The following is an 18,645-nucleotide window of genomic DNA, read 5'->3' as shown; positions in this document are numbered from 1 at the left end:
CAACATTTGCAATACTGTGGTCTGTAGCAGTCGCAAAAAACATTTCACTGCACATCATACCGTGTATGACTGTGTATGTGACAAATCAAATTTGAATTTGAATTTGATTGATTAATAAGCAACTCTTGGTTTACTCACCGGCTTGGACCTGGTAAGTATACATTTCAATGTTTCAGGGATCCTTGGTAACAACCAACTGGGTGATTTACTACTTTTAAAAAGCTGAGGGAAGTGTTTCTGGACCAGCATGATCCTGATCATCCCTGATCCAACTGTTCTGGGACTGAACACCCTTTGATAGATCTGTGTGGAAGCAGGTGACCCTACCTGTGCAGCGATGCCTCCCAGGCCAGCCTGGTCACCCCCACTGCTAGCATGCATGCCGGTGGTCCACGTAATGTTGTGGTACTGGAAAATGGTGAAGGACAATTCTCCATCTGTTATGAGAACCACCTGGAAGGTGTTCACCTGTCACAATAGAAGCCACATTGTCAAACTAACATAGAAAGTGAGGCCCTATCCTGTCCTGCCAATTGTCATTATATTTCTCACATGGAAAAAGAATTTGTAAGCTGATAAAGGGGGAGTGGGTCGTATGGTCAGCAGGAATGGAGATGACTTGTGGAAGAAAGACACACAGACACTCAGCATTGAACAACTGATGCCAATTAGTTTTCATTGTTTGTGTCAAACAACTTGCAAATTTGTGAAATTCTGAAGTAGTTGATGTGAAGAATTCCAGGGTGCCTTTTTATTGGTTGTTGTGTTGCATTCTACCCAGATACAATACTGCTATTTTTTGATTGGCTATTGTGTCAAACTTTTCTTTTTTTTTTTTTTGATTGACTGGTAAGCAATCTACTCTGCCGCGGTCTGAGAAAAATATTTTTCCAGCAGGAGAAATACAACGTGTGTCAGAAGTGCGTGACTAAAAAGAGTGACTGTCAGGCTCAATGCGTGACACTTGAGAGCCTTGATGAAGATTATAATTAATCTGGAGTGACTGTCATGCTCAATGCGAGACACTTGAGAGCCTTGATAAGCCTTGATATAATGCTTTATCATGCATCTATCACGCATTATCAAATTTCTGAAAAAAGTAGAGGTGCGTTCCCATCCCGTGTTTGCTATCTAGTTTCACAAATCCAGTCCAACTCTACTCCCTCATCACCCATCAGATAAGGGCAGGGGGTCAATAGCTAGTCCTGGAAAAAAAAAAAAGAAACTAGAAAGGGATTTATATTGCTCTGCTAGACGAAGGTGATGAAATTATCAGTGGGCTTGGCAACTTGGTGCTTTACCGGTGTAATGGAGCTTCCTCCAAAGAAGGTGACCTCATGCCAGGTGGCGATCAGGACCCAGGAGGGTATGAACTCTGGGAACTCCGGGAAGTAGCGCCTGATGTCATCTGTGGCCTGTTTTAGGATGGCGGGGTCTTTGCTTTCCCGGTAGAAGACCTTTCCAGCACGCCTGTTGTCCACATCAGCCCAAAACGGGGCCACCACCCTGCGATCGCCAGCAATGGGAAAGGCCACTGGTGTGAACTGGGACACCTCCCTTAGGAATGAAACTAGTCCATTGTTGTTGACCTGAAAAGATATAGCATCAGGGTCACTTCTTTTTAACCAAAAAATCAGTTGGTAGCCAACACTGTCAGCTCTGCAGTTGGCGTTGATTCCAAATTCCAAATGCCCTTCCAAAACTTATTCTAGCATCCAATATGACGAGAAACACTTCAAAACTGTTATTCATATGCAATATTCATGATCAGCAAAAAGCAGGTTATTGCTTTTGGTCTGGAACAACAGCAGTAAGGTCAGTAAGGTAAAGAACTGATGTGAAGCATGTTGACAGGACAGAGGGAGGAGTGGAGGGAGAGTCCCATTGGGCGGATATGTTGACCAGCAGCTGAGAAAACCTGCACATTACCACTCATTGGCGAACCCAAACACACCTGCCCCAGTCTCCATCAACCACCACACCAGGAAGTGGTTTCAGAGGGAGAGGCTGTTAAACCGCCTCGAAGTATCCAAAAGTTCATTCTTTGCAAAGAGTGATGGGCCCAGGCCAGAGATTCCCAGTCTATCCTTCGGTTCAGTGATATTGAGAAAGTCAGGCATGACACTGGCCAGTCCCCAGAGAGAAGCTGATGAATAAATGGACTTTAATACCAATAGTAATGTAGGATTGTTCCACAAAATGAGTATATTTGAATTCATTTGCTGGAACCACAAACCTCTCCTCTCAGCCATTATTACAACATGATGTATTCTTTGGTTTAAAGCAGTTTCTCTCTTGACAGTAGATTTGAGCTGCCATGAAAGGACATCAAAGACATCATTCTACAATGCCCTTCCTGGTGACTTATCTTCGCTCCTCACCCTGATCATCTTCCCTGCTAACTGTGGTGGTCAGTTTCACCTTTCCTGCTTGCGGGAGTGGTGGTCACCAAGCACCATTGAAGCCCCTGACCAAACTGACCCATATCTTAATCTCTTTCACTCTCTTTCAGCTCTCTCCCCTCATGGCCGCGTATGGAAACCATAATTTCTGAGGCTTTCGCTGTAAAAACAGTCAAGGAAGTTTTGTTTGGCTTAGGTGCGGGGCTGCAGCTAATTTGCCCCGACCGCAGTCTTCCCCTCTCTGCACCCGTGCAATGTTGTTGGAGCACCGGACAGGCCCGAGGAAATGGTCTTAGAGGGTTGAACAGAGAAGGGGTCTGGACTGAAGCGGTCAGCAAGGACATGAGCTATTTGTTGCAGGTTAGAGTGCTTTAGGTCACTGCGGTCATTCACGGAAGCAATCACTAAAATAGGCTTTTTAACTGGCTGCTAATGAAGGTAATAGTCGTCTCTAGTCAAAGAATTACAGTCAATTCATCTTGATTCACATCCAAAACCCAACCATCAAAGGTCGAGCAGGATGTGAATTCAAAATGTATCCCCAGATGGTACCATGGCATGTCTTTTAAATTCACTTCAACCGGTGCATAATTGCATGGGAGGGACTTTGCGATTCTTGCATTTAGAGAGGACTCATGTTGACCTTAAGAACCTCCATTAACCTGTAAAATTAGGAAATCATGCTGAACATCAAATCAGTGATTATGCCTTGATGCTGTAATGCGGCTTGGCATTTTAGTCACTCACTGCGACCATCTGGAAAAGGTTAAACTGAAAATCTTTCTCCCCCAAAGTAGTAGGATGGAGCAAATCTGAAGAAAGTAGAGCCTTAAAGGTTGTACATGAATTCATTGTTTGGCTTCACCTGGTCAAATGATATTGCATGATTTGCATATTTTAGAGCAAGCAAGCTATACTGGATCCATGTCTTATAGTCCTGTTCTTCTGAAAATAAATCAAAAGAACAGACCTTCCCAAAATAAAGGTACAAAGATGTCCTATGAAAAATGTTTATTAATGTCATTCAAATTTTCCAAGGCAGAGATTGATATCACAGTTAATCTAAACTGCAATAAATATGTAGAATTTTTGCAGGTTTTATCAATACAGTGACATTCCATGCTCAGACACCATTGATATTTCAGTCAGGGAATTCTTGCCGGAAATATCCCAGGTCTTGGGTAGTTTTCTTTAGAGATGATTAATTCATACAAGAAAACAAACTTGGAGCTTGGAGGAAGTCAGAACCCCCCACCCCTGACATCAGTAATGGTGTTGTGTGTCACAACGAGCTCCAGAAAGTCCTGTCACCCCCCACATACCTTTTGACCCTACCTATCAGGCTAAATCATGGATAAACACACACTCACACTTTCACCAAAACCTCATCATAATACACAAAGAGGCATGCTGCTCTAGCAAAAATAAGCCTGCGCTTGCTTGAGGGGAAATTAATTTCTTCGGATTTCATTCTGGCCGAGCTATTTAAAAAACAACAAATTGCTTGTCTTGGTGGTGACAGGCCCTTAAGATCTCTCTGAAGAGATGTTCGCGGGATTCACTCTCCGCAGTTGCGCAAACCGCGTAATGACCTGGCGTGTTCGGGGATGAGAGTTAGCAGATGTCGGCAGACCCCACGAGTCCTTTGTCCCCCGTCACTCTTCTTCTGTTTGGAGTTCACTCAAGTGCGAGTTAAAAATACTCAAGGCCCCCCATCCCTCGCAGCATCCCACACAAATGGTGCATCTACAAAACACTGTCATTCACGGACACTTCTGCTGCGCAGGGACAGCCGGAAAGGTCCACTTTCCGGGGCTTAAAATATTTACACACTCCCTGAAATAGTCTGGGACTTCACTCGGGCCCAGAATAACTTGCATAAGCATTTTAATGTTGCAAATATTGGCAACGGCCTCAGTATTGAATAAATATGATCTCAATGTTTATAGAACTATAATTAATGTTTAAATTACTCGATTGGCTTTTGAGGAGAGCCATATTTTCTGGTTTGAAACTCTACAGCAGAAAAACATTCTGCAATCACTACTTCAGACAATTAATCCTGCAAGTATACAGGCACAATAATAGCATTGACCATCCGATAGCCATGGTTGTAAGAATCAAGATGGTGCGGGTTCCCCCTGGGTTCTCCGGTTTCCTCTCGTCACACAAAGGCATACACTCTAAGTGAATGGGTGACCCTAACTTGGCCATAGACATGAGAGTGTCCCTGACCTGCGCCCAATGATCAGAGATGGGCTCTAGCTCCTGAACTAGCCTTTTTGGAAAATAAGCAGTACAAAATACGATTTTCTTCATTAACTACATACCATGCACACCTTAATGGTTAGAAAATGTCACCTTTTTACCCTGTATTCCAAAGCTCCCCTAAAAGGATTTTAAGGGATCTAGAGTCTCTTTTCAGAGGACCCTTAATCAATACTAACATTGGGGAACAGGGGTAATTTATAGGTTATGTTTGCCTAATAACATCTCAGTAACAATGTTATAACAATTACATACAGTTAAAGGTGAAAGAAGGTTACTGGGGATGTTTGAGAGACACACCGTTGTAAGACTATAACAGTGATGATAGCTTCAAAGCTTGGTATTAGTGGCCAAATCTATCACAAATCAGCACACATCGAAAATCCTTCCGATTCCCTGAAGAATGAAGAGAGAAAGTGAGCGAGAGAGAGAGAGAAAGGTGGGAAGCAGAGCACATGGCAGTAAAGCGGAGTTTTTACATTCCTCCGGTAGAGAGAGGGAAGAGCTGCTGCAGGGGGGTTTGCTTTTAGACAGCAGCAGCGTTCCGCAACCTCAGCCAGTTGCTCCAGTTATTTTTTGGGTGTTTTTTTTTCTTCTTCTTTTCTATTTCTGTGCTTCAGATCTTTGGCTAGGAGAGTCTAGAAAATAAGTGGATGAGCAACATCCGATATCCCCATGTTGCACATCATTCTTGCTGCACAGCCGAGATCTTTCGTGAGAAAGTTCCGGTGCCATTCCGCTGTCCATTCAAAAATGTCACCTGTGCAGAAAATGTCCCTCTGTTTCTCTCTCTCTCTGTAGGTACAGTGTGTGAGTGTGTTCGTGCAATGAACGAATGTGTCACACACCCGCCCCCTCGTCCCGCACTGGCATCATTGCACCGAGTCACAAGTCCAGTCATGCTTCCATCTGAGAATTCACATGCTGGGGTTACATTAAAACACTCCACCACACCCAACTGTGCCCCCCATCCCCCAGGGCAACTATTTCACCGGGGGGCATTCTTCCCAGGTCCCCTGGCCAAGCGTCGGAATAGAGCAAAGCAAAAATACAATATCGGCCCTGACAACACACTGCTGTTGGAGGGGCAGCCATCCCTCCGGCGAGCGACTGACCTCACCTCCCCGGCAACCATCCGTCAGCTCAGATGGGAAACGCGACCTTTCCCCTGGCCCGCTGTTGCCGTGGCAGCTCAGCTCATCTTGGCATGGCTGGAGGCGAGCGGATGAATGAACAGAGAGAGGTGAACGGGGGTGAACAGAGGGGGGAAACGGTGTTTTGGGGAAGAGACGGACACATGAGGTGCAATAGGTGGTGCTGATTTGGAAAAGCAAAGCACCGCACTCGGCCGTACAGCGGTCGCATGCAGCCGGCTTTCTTAATAACACCCCCCCCTTCACCGCTAACCTCTCCCACGGCAGTGTTTATCTGTTCATTCAGCTCTCCTCGCGCGTTCATTCTGTTCTCAGAAGCTCTGTCCAGCTGTTTATCCGAGTGTGTGTGTGTGTGTTTGCTTATGGATGACAGCACTCTAAACTCTGCAGCGCATAAAAACACCCCAGTGACACACACACACACACACACACACACACAGAAACACAGTTAAACCCAGCCGCTCTGGTCTGAATGAAAGAGCACATTCTCCCTCACGTGTGGATCAGTCATGACCCAGGATCCTATACTCACGTAGAGTCCTGCGTGCCTGTCGCCAAAAAACGGGAACGCCACGGACGTCTCCATCAGCCCCGAGCCCCCATCGTCCTGTGCCGGCGTCTGCGAGTCCCCCTCCTCCGGCCCGAATGGGTAGAAGTCTCCTAGGGGGACAGCAGCCTCCGCACCTCTGGCCAGGAGATCCAGGCAGAGCAGGGACAAGAGGCAGGATGTCAGAGCCCTCGGCCCCATGACCTCAGCACCGGAGGTGTCAGCAGGTCACGGCACCTCCACGCACACCTGGACCTCAGCAAGGACTCCAGATGAAGTGTCTTGTCCTCCTCTTCCTCTTGTCCCTTCCTCTGTCTCTGAGTGTCGGTCTGTTAGCTGGGCAACCGGGCTGAGACAGGGGGCCAGATTCCTCGCATTCTGTGTGCTGCCGGTTGCTCCACTGCTGAGCTGTGCTCCGACTCTCAGATAAGTGAGCAGAGGAGGAGAAAAAAGTGAGTGAGAATGTGTGTGTGTGTGTGTGTGTGTGTGAGAGAGAGAGAGAGAGAGCTGAGTGATTTGGCTCAGTTTTCTTTTTTTTTTTTACAATCCAACGATTTGGTCCCTGATGGTTTGCTTAGAAATATCCTCAATAAAAGCTCTATTCTGCCTGCCAAAGGAGTCCTTTCAGCCCTGGCTCCTCCCCCCCTGGGGATTCGCTACCTCGCATAATTAGGGAGCCCCGGCCAATGGCTGCAGAGAGGCCGGTAGCTGGATAACCGCTGGGCGGAACTATGATAATCAAAGAGCCGCTTAAAAGAGCGCCTGACAGCTCCCTCCCTCGCTCACGCACAGCCTGCTGCCCTCGCTCGGCATCTCACGTTCTCTGCTGCGCTCCCTCAGAGGGCCGCGAGTTCCGCGCACGTTCTGTCATGTAAAACATGCGCGAGACGCAGAACTTCAAAGCTGCCGTCATACAAAGTCTCTCTGGTTTCTATTAAAATGTTTCAAAAAATTCTATTTCCCCTCAAAAATCGTCATACTGTGTATATGGATCTTCTCATTTCAAAGCCAATGTTTGGGGGAGGAGAAAGTTTGGCTGGACCCGGTTCAGAGTCCTGCAGTATTATGTGAGAGAAGGGAGTCTTGGCGGTGCCGAGCCGAGGTCATCATCTTTTTGCGGATGCAAAAAAAAAAAGAAAAAAAACTCCTTTTGACAAAGAGGGTCATTAGCAAAGCGAATCGGAACCCTGGACCGGGAATGTCGCTGGGGATCGCAGCAGTGGTTTATGAGTTGTTTGCACACATCAAAACAAGCTGGAGCAATTATCCCCGCACCTCGAGGCCAAAGTAAACAGGGAGACATCACTCGTCCCGCAACGCTCAACTTTATTGAGATGCATTTCTTCATCATGTGTGTCAATCATTGTGCTCGGAGGCTAAGATTCAATGTCATCATCTGCAGAAACCTACACTGTAGCATGCAAAACATCATTCACACTGCAAATTGTTCTATTTAAGATCTTAAGACCTAGAAACATGAGATTAATCAATTGAGATGAACTTATCTTCTAGTTTAGCATCAGAGAGTTCCTGTTTTTATACTAATCAATTCTTGTTTTAAGAATTTCTTGACAAGAAAAATGATCCTGCTGCATATGCTGATAATTTCATTAGTATTAAGTCATTGCGACCTTAAACTTAGTGTTCATTTCTTATATTTCTCTTAATTATTTTTGCAGTGCGTCACATCGAATACATTCCCACTGTCCCTTTTTTTTCATTTAGCAAAAACAATGAATCAACACTGGTGTGTCTTAATGGCTCGTGATTCAAAAATGTGGCCTTTCAGATTAATATGACATGCAGCCATTAGGTGAAAGCAATAATTCAGAACAAGGCCGTCGGGAGAGAAACAGCATTCCCATCCCCGGATACATCCCGATTTTCTGACAGAGAGACGGCATTAATAAGATGTATAAACACGGACGGCCGCGGCACGCAGGCACAAATCCTTAAAACAATTTGGCACTTGCAGCACGGCGGGGAAACAACACTCTCATTGTTTGTTGTGGTTGAACATTTCTGAAGTGTGGATGTGGACTTGTGTCGACTCAAGAGCTTTTCCCTGAAATCATGGTCTGTGTGTTTGTGTGTGTGTGTGTTTTTCAGCGTTTGCTACCATAAAACCACTTACTGCGCACCGGAACTCTTTTTTTCGCTGTTCCTTTATTCCGTTACAACAGATTAGTGGTGTCTCTGTGCATGTGTTTGCATGTATGTGTGTGTGTTCCCAGCTTCAGCGTGTAAACAGTATGTTAGGAGGACAGGTGAGGGTCTTTTCGCAGCAGCTCAGGACAGCCACTGCTCCACCTGCCACGACACGGCCCCGTGCTCCCTCTCAGACACCCGGTCGCAGCATCTGGCTGACGTAGGCCTGTCTGCGCTTCATCTCCTGCTCCAGTTGCTCCTTCAGCGTGCACACCTAGAGAGGAGCAAATACGTACGTGCTTTCAGAAGGTGTCCTCAGAATAACCAGTCTGCTTTTTATCTCTGCTTATCAGTACTGACCACCGCCTGCACCGTCTACTGTCTGTATTTGTCTGTTTGTTAAAAAAGTTTCAAAAAGTTAGAGCATTATGAAAATAACTCGTTTCTAGTGACAGTGACTTAAAATGTTGAAATATGTCAGAATGCGGAGGGCGTGGCTGCTTGTCCTTGTCCTCCTTCATTAGTGGAGCTCACATTAGCTGCACCTGGGTTTTTGCTGCTATCAGCTTCCACGATTCTTGGCCGCTAGGTTTGATGAAGTGTGAGACAATGAGAGCAGCTTAATGTTATTTGAATTGCTTGTTTCCGATGTGGATAAAGACTTCCCAGGCATAATTTACATTTAAAAAAAATACATTCTTAATTTCAAAAAGGGAAAAGTCAGGTCTGTAATTCCACTGTAAAAACACTACTTCAGAACTCGCCATTGCTGCGTCTCTCCTGCGCGTTTGTGTTTGTGCAAAGACCCACCCACCTTTGCCTCTGGTTGGCAGAGGTGGGTCTAATTTAATATAGCTTAACTTAATAAATTATCATCCCTTATGCAGTTGTATCTCACCTCGCCCAAGAAAAGAAAAATGCTTTGCAGCTCCTGTGGCTGAAAGCGTGGTTGGATGAAGGCGGCATGTTATTGTCAGTAACAGTTGATGGGAGTAACTGTAACAGTTGTCAGTAACTGTAACTGTTTCCCATTACTGAAAAATTAATTATTTTAACACCATTATTTCCATCACTGTTGCTTATATACACTTAGTCCTATTGAGGGTCATGGCTACGGGAGCTCATCCTGGGACATAGGGCACAGGGTGGATACACACACACGCACTTCACTTACACACTCACACCTACGGTCAATTCTGAGTTGGCAATTCACCTAGAGTTCATGCCATTGGATGGTGAGAGGAAACCGGAGACCCTGAGGAATTCTACACAAACACGGGGAGAGCATGCAAACTCTGCACGCACAAGGTCTGAGACAGAATTCAAACTCACTATCTTTAAGGTGTCAGGCCATGTCGCAAACTGCCACGTCACCGTGCAGCCCTATGTACCTATGTGTTACAGTGAATTATGCAAGTAAAATATAATGAGTGTAGGTCCTGGGGGACACTCTTTCAATATGCATCAATAAGGGGCAGTGGTGGCCTAGCGGTTAAAGAAGCGGTCCCGTATTCAGAAGGTTGAGGGTTCGAATCCTGGTCTGCCAAGGTACCACTGAGGTGCCAATGAGCACCGTCCCCACACACTGCTCCCACCTGTCATGGCTGCCCACTGCTCAATAAGGGTGATGGTTAAAAGCACATTTCATTGTGTCACCGTTTGCTGTGCTTCAGTGTTTCACAATGACAGTCACTTCACTTTCACTTAAGTTCACTTTAAAATGATACTGGTACACCGGTACTAATTAAAATGCTACTCTGGACCCTCACCTGTTCCTCCAGGCAGCGGACTCTCTGTCGATGAGCTTTCTCACGTACTTCCAGCGCGTGCTCCGCCTGGAGCTGCGGCCCCCTGAGCCGCTCCGTCTCCTGGTCCAGCTCCTGCCGATGGCGTGCAGCCGCCTCCAGTAGGCGTTGCGAGTGAGCGTGCTCCATATGGGAGACCTGGGCCTGCACACGTTGACGGGGATGAGACGGGATCAGAGCTGTTTGATTTGGTACGTGCCAGTGATGAGGCGTGTTCCTCATCTTGTTCCTACCTGCAGCATTTGCAGTTGTGTATGAGCTTCAGTGAGCTCGTCCCGCAGGGTGTGTGTTGTTTGCTCCAGCTGCTTCTTCTCATGGCCCGACGCCTCCTCCAGCCTCCTCCGCTCCGACTCCACCTGATGACACACACAGGCATGTGCAAACAAACATGCACTCAAACATGAAAACTGTCTAAATGTAAAAAACACACACACACACACACAATCTCTAAAACATATTCCATATGTCCTTATTTTAGTAAGAGATAGAAAAATCTTCCAGCCGATCACACCCTCTGATACGGTCCCTAAACCCAAAAATTCCTGGCATGGAAAAAATGCAACAAACAGAACGGTTAAGAGGCCCCTTTGAAGCAGGACATGCCTGGCAGAATTACAAAAGACTCTCAGATCCCGCAAGACAATGGCACGGCATGCAACACCAACTAGCATTTACCCACAACAAGCATAACAAAATACCCACGACACCATAAAAATGCAGACAAGCCAAGAGAGCATGCAACATCACAGTGTTCGCTGCCACCCTAATCAGGCCAGGGCACAAATCACATCAGTTTGGCCTGGAACAGCATGCTAATCTACGGAATTTCAACTTAATGGTTATTTTTTCCAGAGTGCAGATCTCTGCCATTGGTGTGTTGCCAACATCCCACTTTGTCATTTTGCCGGTTCTCAACAGGCAACCTCTATTGTATGATCATTTGTGCTGTTCAAATTATGGTTGATTTTGTGCTTGGGCCATCTTGTCATATCAAGCATGTCTTCTGTAAATAGATACACAAAAGAAAGCTTGCTAGTTGTGCGTATAGCTAGTTGATGGGGCAGTGGTGGCCTAGCTGGTAAGGAAGTGGACTCATAGCCAAATGTTTAATTCCCAAACCGCCAAGGGGCCACTGCTTTCATGGCTGCCCACTGCTCTAAGGGTGATGGGTTAAATGCAGAGGACACACATTTTATTGCATGCACTGTGTGCTGTGCTTGCTGCATATCATGATGAAAAAAAACCAATCCCTTTCATATGTATTTATCACATCCAGAAGGGAGGAGCCTGGAGTGATGATTGGCAATTGAGTTAAAACTCACTTGGGTCAATGCACAACACAAAATCTGACTGACCGGAACATGAAGAAGAAAGAAGCACCAACCTTCTCCAGGGTCTTCCTGAGCGAGGCCTTATCTTTGCCCAGTCGACTCAGGCCTTTTTCCATTTCTCCCTTCTCCTCCTCCAGCCTCTGAAGGGAGGCCTGAAGCCCGGCCACCCGGCCCTGCAGCTCCCCTCTATCCCTCTGCAGCTGCCTGGAGCTCTCCTGGGTCTCCAGCTCCCCCTCCTGCCTCTGCCTCAGGGCCTGCACACACCACCGCCACACAGGAGGAGGTCATCTCAGAGACCATCAGTGTTTATTTTCTCACACTCCCTTCTGCAAATGCTTCTCTGGATATCCACATCACTGCTGTTTCCATGCTTGGTTCCTGTAACTGGCTAAAGTCTTTCTAAAGATGACATTTCGGCTCATTATCTCATTCTAGAACTATGTAAATAAAACCGATCATGATGTGTTCTACACCAAGCATGCAAACCACAGCAGGACCAGGGCACTAGATTATTTTATTATAATTTTATATTATACAACAATGGTCTTACCTCCTGCAGTGCCCTGTTCTGCTTTTCCAGCTCTGATGCACTCAGATCACTGTCCTCCTGGGCTCTCTGAAGGTTCTGAGCACGTTCTGTAAGCGCATGGTTCTGCATCTTACTCTCAGAAAGGGCCTCACGTGTCTTATCCAGCCTGTCCTGAGGTTCCAGAACACAATGCACAATGCATTATACAGAGCAATCTGTCAACCAGATGACCTGCAAGATACTGATGGGACCATAGACATTTACATTTACAGCATTTATCAGAAGCCCTTGTCCACAGCGACTTACAACCAGAAGTTACAGGGACAGGTCCCCCCCCCCCCCCCCCCCCCCCCCCCCTGCAGCAACTTTGGGTTAAGTGGGTTAAGACACAATGGTAGTAAGTGGGATTTATACATGGGTCTTTTGGTTCATAGGCGAGTGTGTTACCCACTAGGCTACTACCACCACCATAGCTGTAATTAGTGGAAATGAGAGTGTAAGCTAAATAAAATGTAATTTTATACAGTCTAATTTAACATGTAATGCTCAATGATATGAGGGTACAGCAATGTTGACATTTAAGATTAATACAAAATATTTTCAGATTTAATCGGCATCCATTTTTTAGTGACAGGTCGGGCTCAAAAATCCCAAGCAGAAACGTAAAGATTTATGTCGAGCATGTTCTGTTTGTGTTTGCACAGCATCCTTAAGGCTCAGCCTCAGACTAAATCCCCAACGACTCTCCTGAGGAACTCGCACAGAATTAATGAGCATGGCCGAGCATTTTATTGCACCGTCATCAACGTCCTTCATGGAAACCGCTGCGGCAAAGGTAAACAACCAAAAAAAAAAATCCTAAAATGGAAAAGTTGTGAAACTTCAGCATAAATCATGCGAATGCACTGGTAATGGGAGAGAGATTATTTATTAGATCTGGAGAGGCTCAATTAAAATGCCCTGGTATGGAACCGAGGCGAGATCAGTCGGGGAATGCTGGGACCGTAACTCAGTCAGAATGGTTTTGATGGGAGCGTTTGTGGCCATCATGGTACATAAACAACTTGCCACATTACTGTACGCCTGGGAAGCAGCAACGTAAAACATTTCCACCGACTCACAACTGTCTTTCACAACTACCAACAGCTCATATTAGTTTGCAAATTTCAGGACAATTTTGGTCTCTTTGATTAGTTTTTATCCATTTAATACAACAAAATGCCCCGGTTAAAACATTTTATGCCTTTACTACCTCAAGAACAAGCACCATTCAACAAGCACACTTTACATTTATGGGATAGAGTCCTGCAATTGGGTGTCAGGCATCAACGATGGATCCAAAAGTTGTTAAGGGGCAGAGTCCACAGTTATAATAAACCTTTCCTATGTGTTTATGAGGCCAACATCTATTTTCACTTGTTTAATGGCATACTGCTTTCCATTTCTCATACCATTTATCCCCTGCAACATGCTTCACCTTTCATTTTCTTGAAAGTGCTGTGAAGGACTATTGGGTCCGAAAAGTAGAACAGGAACAAATTTACCCTGCGTTAATAAATGCACAGTAAATGTTTTATTTGAATCACTGGGTGATCATACAGTGGGGACGCAGATAGAAAATTATGAGTCAACTTGTTTCCAGTTTGCTGTCTTTGAATTGGCCTCCTAAAACGTTCTGCCATTATTGAATGTAACCTTACCCTTAAATGTCTGTTGTATTCATGATTATTTACATTTACAGCGTTTATCAGACGCCCTTATCCAGAGCGACTTACAATCAGTATTTACAGGGACAGTCCCTTCTGGGGCAACTCAGGGTTAAGGGTCTCGCTCAGGGATACAATGGTAGTAAGTGGGATTTGAACCTGGGTCTTCTGGTTCACAGGCAAGTGTGTTACCCACTAGGCTACTACCATCCTTGTTTTATGGGATTATGTACCGCTTGAATGATGTCTAATGATCATCCTGCCGTACCTGCAGCATCCTGCGGTCGTGCTCAGTGGCGGTGAGCGTCCGCTGCAGCTGAGCCACCTGCTCCTCCGCTGCCCCTATGGAGACGCTGCTCTCGCTGAGCTGAGCAGCCATGACCTCCACCCGCTCTTTCAACTGGGCTTCCTGGAGCTCTGTCCGGGCCAGAGCCCCACCCAGCCTGTCCACCTCCGCCCTGAAAGGGAGGAAACCTGTCCTGAAAAACAGGTACCAGGATGAACCGTTCCTTCATCATATACTTGGTTGGTACGGTGGTGGGACTGGGCAGACCCCATACCTGAGAAGACCTCCTCTCTCCTGGCTCTCCACCAGCTCCTTGCGTAGCGTAGCCAGGCGCTCTTGCAGTGTCCCCACCTCTGCCTCCACATCGGCCAAACGGCGCTGCGCACGCTGCAGCTCCCCCTCCAGGCTGCGATGAGACAGCTCCGCCCGCGTTGCCCGAGCCTCCGCCCGCTCACATGTCTCCTTCAGACGCTTCCGTTCCGAGTCGGACCGAGACTCCGTCTGCTGGCCGTGCTGCAGTTTCTCCTACATGGGCCAGGTGATTACGACATAGTCCATATCAGAGTATGCACACTGGTGGAGGTGGGAAGGTGAAGTTGAAGAAGGTAAATGGACTTTCTGGCAGCAAGGTTTCTCACAACTGTTCACTGTTGTTCTAGAATCTGTCTCCATCCACCAGACTGTGACTTCTGTTGAGTATTTAATGCTAAATTGTGCATAAAATGTGAACTAAGACCATTGTGGTCCTTTTGTAGTTTTCTCTTTTAAGACACCCAAATAATTTAATTCACAATTACTACACTAGAAGCAGTGAGAGCTTCTGGCAAAGAAGGCGCTGATTACCAGGGTGACGCTCACATGACCCTGGTCTCACCTGAAGTCTCTGTGTTTCAGCCCCTGCAGCCTGTAAGCTGCTCTTGAGTCGTGTCACCTCCTCCCCCAGACGTCCCCTCTCCCTCTCCGCCCGGCGAGCCACCTCCTCCTGAAGAGACAGGGAGGTCTGGGCACCCTCCAACCTCTGCACCACCTCCATCTTCCCTGGTACGCATGCAGACGGCATTTAAGAAAATCAGTCACCAGAAGGCTTTTGCATGTACGAGTGAGTGCATACGATACAGGTGTGTTTCGGTGCATTTTTACACACGTGTCTAGTAAAGACCCACTAATTTGCAGGTCTCTTTTTCTGACTCAATTGAACTGATGACACATAACTATGACATAACACAAAACTGTAAACAACTAAATATTTCAAGCTCTTTAAAGCAGTGCGATTTTGCTGTGATGACTGTTGGCTCAGAAAGCCATTGGCTGATTTTGTCCTCTTAACATAATGATAATCTCTAAAAGGTGCTTATGATAATGCCATAACTGTGCAAAGCAGTCATGAAAGTAAATGATCTGAATGAAGTGGTTGTGATATACAGCACAGCATATGGTGACCCATCACCCTTGGTGAGCAGTGGGCAGCCATGACAGGTGCCCGGGGAGCAGTGTGTGGGGACGGTGCTTTGCTCAGTGGCACCTTAGATTAGATTCTTCATAGCCTCCATTGAGTTGTGTGTATAAACATTTGTCTGGTAGTGCATGTACTTACCAGCATATGGTCTTGTGAAAATGTGTATGTGTGTGTGTATGTGTGTGTGTGTGTGATTTCTCACCCTCTTCCATCTCTTTCAGTTTCTTGTGGAGCTGCTGGACTCTCCCGCTGTTTCGGTCCTGCGAGGCCTGCAGCTCACGCAGCTGCTGCAACAGGCCGAGCACCTGCGCCTGGGCTTCGTCCTGCAACACTCACCCGCATTCACAAACATGCAGACAAACACCGTACTACACCAACAAGAGAGCACCGCGCTCGCTACTGCGACGGGATTCACACTCCCTTCATCCCGACAGCTGAACAGCACGTACAGTCCGCCGAGACGTTTTTCTCTGAACTCCATTGTAATCTCCCCACCCTTCCCCAGGTGAGTTAAGTGTGTGTAGCGAGTGTGGGGCTTTACCCGGTCTCTCTGCATGTCTTTAAGCTCCAGCTGAAAGTTGCACAGCGCCACCCGCACCGACTCTGCATCCAGATCCCCTTCCTCCATGTGAGAGGGAGAACGTGGGGAACCCCCGACCGCCAGACCCCCCTCGGGCGCAGGCTCATCACCTGCACATGCAAGCATTCAGAGCAGAAATCCATGATCATGAAATAAAAGTCAATTCAGTTCATTTCGTTGACAGGAAGTGGGCAATTTAATGGAACGCTTCTGGAATGTTCTTAGAGGCTGTGAGTGAATACCCTTCACAGGAGAGCGAGTCTTCCACGGGGATAGGCTCCGCCCGCGTACCCCGGCGTTGAGAGACCGCCCGTTCTGCCTGATGCCAAGCGTCCGTCTCAGCGCAGACACCAGGCCTGCCAGCCTCTGGTCCAGATCCCGGTTGGTGTCCTCGCTCTGGGCTAACTGCTGCCCCAACCCTTGTACCTGCTCCTCGGCCAGGCTGACCCGCAGGCTCAACTCTCGGACCTGGGTCTGGGCGTTGTGCAGCGCCCCCTCCAGACGGGCCGTCTCATCGTGGTGCCGCCGCAGGCTCTCCTGCATGGCGGAATCGTGCTGTCGTAGGCCTTCCTGCCCGGCCCTCTCGGCGTCCTCCAGCTCTGCAACTCGACGCTGCAGCGCCGAGGACTGTCAGGAAGTGACACATTTTTCAACATCTGAAGATCTATGGCTGTGTACCGATGAAACATGCACCAGCTCACCTCTTTCAGCGCCGCCTCTCTCCCTGCTTCGCTCTCCAGCAGTTTCTGTCGGAGTGAAAACGCCTCCCTCTTCGCCTCCTCCTCCCGCTGCTCCTCCTGGGTCACCCGGGCCTGCAGCTCTTGGAGCTCCTGTGTCCGCGCGGCCGCCTCTCCCTCCAGAGTCTTAACCTGAAATCAGATCGGATTAGATGCATTGACGTCCTCAGATTCCACAGAAGAGCCGAGAGGATGGGATTTCACCCCTGGCTTCTTTAATCGTGCATCTAAAGGTCCGCACGTTCTTCACATGCGACGCTGCATATGAAAGTGGCCACCTGTCTGCGCAGCTCCTGGAGCTCTCTGCGCGCCTGCAGACGGGAACGCTCCAGCTCGCGCAGGGTGGCCCTCAGCTTGGCCGTCTCTTGATGGTGCGAGGTCTTGCACTCCTCCAGAACCACCAGTCGCTGCTCCTTCTCTTCCACAGCCCGCTTCAGACTGAAAAAGAACATTCTCGTAATCATGGTGTCACAAGCATTGCTGAAGTCAGGTCGGAACTGGAGACTAATAACATATTCTGTCCAATCAGGTGTGTGAGCTACACCCTGTGGATCAAGGGTGCTTGGAATGAGTTTAACTTATTCAGTATCACCCATGCTACTGATTGCATGTTAAAATGCTACTGGATGAATATGATCTCCTCAACCCAGGAATCAGCACCACTGACAGCTCATTGTTAATAATTTCAAATCAAATCACATTTATTGTCACATCACATGACATGAATACACAGGTACAGTGCACATGAGTGACAATCTTATGTAAGTACATGTTATTAATGCAGTAAATCTATGCAATAAAGATCCGTATCATGTAAATGTCGCAGGACCCAACCTGTTGTTGTCACTCTCCGCCCTCTTCACAGCACCCCGCAGTTCACGGTTGGAGGTCTGCACGGCCTCCTTCTCGCGCCTCTCGTCCCCCAGAGACCGCCTCAGCTCCAGGGCCTCCTTTCTCTGGGCGTCCCTCTCCTCGCTGCTCGCCCGCAGCTCACGGCGCGCCTGCACCAGGTCCTTGCGGCCCACGTCACGAGCCTCCTGCGCCTCCTGCAGCTCTCTCAGCAGCACCTCCACCTGAGCATCAGTAACTTGCAGTTTATCAACAAGGCAGCACTGATCGTTGGATTTAGGGATATGAAATTCACAGAAAAAAATGATTGCTATTAAAACTATTAAACTGTTCCTTACATTAAGATACCACTGACTCATCACCTGGACCACCCTGGATCGTCTATATCTACACTTTAGATGATGAAGTGAAGCTTTGTAAAAGCTGGTGCTCTGCAATATTGTATATCTTAATTTTTCTGATATCCGTCCAGCAATTAGAAAGGAACGTAAAAGAGGGGTCAAAGGGAGAGAATAAGACAATAAAATCAATAGATCAGTCTTATTACACACTCCCACCAAGCCGTGTGCAGGGTGGGCTGCACTGTCCTATCCAGCACACACGCAGGGAGGTTCAAACACCGCCTGCTCCAGAACACACAGGAACATGACCTACATTCTGGTAACAGTCTGGCAGCGGCCCGTCCGCTGATGGCGGAGAACTCTGCCACCGCAGCCAGAACTCCGGAGAGGCAGGAAGAGCGAGAGGAAGAGAGAGGAGTAACGCTGGACGGGTCTGGCCACCGACCCGGGAATGGCTGCGGAAACGAGGCCCGGTGCCGTCGCCATCCTCGGAGCATGGGGTCGTA

General features: G+C 47.5%; 2 protein-coding genes across 4 annotated transcripts in view; both read right to left on the bottom strand.

The window, feature by feature from the left end:
• The window catches only part of sned1 (sushi, nidogen and EGF-like domains 1), a 28,892-nt gene extending 21,524 nt beyond the window's left edge, over nt 1–7,368 (bottom strand). The window contains exons 1-3 of the mRNA XM_028961357.1: nt 6,357–7,368; nt 1,302–1,589; nt 328–468 (exon numbers count right to left, since the gene is read on the bottom strand). Coding sequence (XP_028817190.1) covers nt 328–468; nt 1,302–1,589; nt 6,357–6,572 — 645 coding nt within the window. The 5' untranslated portion in view covers nt 6,573–7,368. The remainder of the gene's footprint in view (nt 1–327; nt 469–1,301; nt 1,590–6,356) is intronic.
• A 309-nt stretch (nt 7,369–7,677) lies between these two features.
• crocc2 (ciliary rootlet coiled-coil, rootletin family member 2) overlaps nt 7,678–18,645 on the bottom strand; it is a 45,022-nt gene continuing 34,054 nt past the window's right edge. For 2 of the 3 annotated variants that reach the window (XM_028961333.1, XM_028961334.1), the window contains exons 24-37: nt 17,784–18,022; nt 17,228–17,387; nt 16,914–17,081; nt 16,455–16,839; nt 16,174–16,322; nt 15,835–15,955; nt 15,051–15,214; nt 14,451–14,701; nt 14,159–14,348; nt 12,206–12,355; nt 11,709–11,909; nt 10,558–10,680; nt 10,289–10,468; nt 7,678–8,793 (exon numbers count right to left, since the gene is read on the bottom strand). In XM_028961333.1, the coding sequence (XP_028817166.1) occupies nt 8,710–8,793; nt 10,289–10,468; nt 10,558–10,680; nt 11,709–11,909; nt 12,206–12,355; nt 14,159–14,348; nt 14,451–14,701; nt 15,051–15,214; nt 15,835–15,955; nt 16,174–16,322; nt 16,455–16,839; nt 16,914–17,081; nt 17,228–17,387; nt 17,784–18,022 (2,565 nt within the window). In that variant the 3' untranslated portion in view covers nt 7,678–8,709. Of the gene's footprint in view, nt 8,794–10,288; nt 10,469–10,557; nt 10,681–11,708; nt 11,910–12,205; nt 12,356–14,158; nt 14,349–14,450; nt 14,702–15,050; nt 15,215–15,834; nt 16,323–16,454; nt 16,840–16,913; nt 17,082–17,227; nt 17,388–17,783; nt 18,023–18,645 lie in introns of those variants that run through there. The other variant, XM_028961335.1, reaches the window with a different exon arrangement.

The sequence above is a fragment of the Denticeps clupeoides genome, chromosome 19 (assembly GCF_900700375.1).
Source record: "Denticeps clupeoides chromosome 19, fDenClu1.1, whole genome shotgun sequence".
In the NCBI taxonomy this organism is placed as follows: domain Eukaryota; kingdom Metazoa; phylum Chordata; class Actinopteri; order Clupeiformes; family Denticipitidae; genus Denticeps; species Denticeps clupeoides.
Note: the sequence above shows the minus strand (reverse complement) of the source record. Positions and strands in the feature narration are given on the sequence as shown.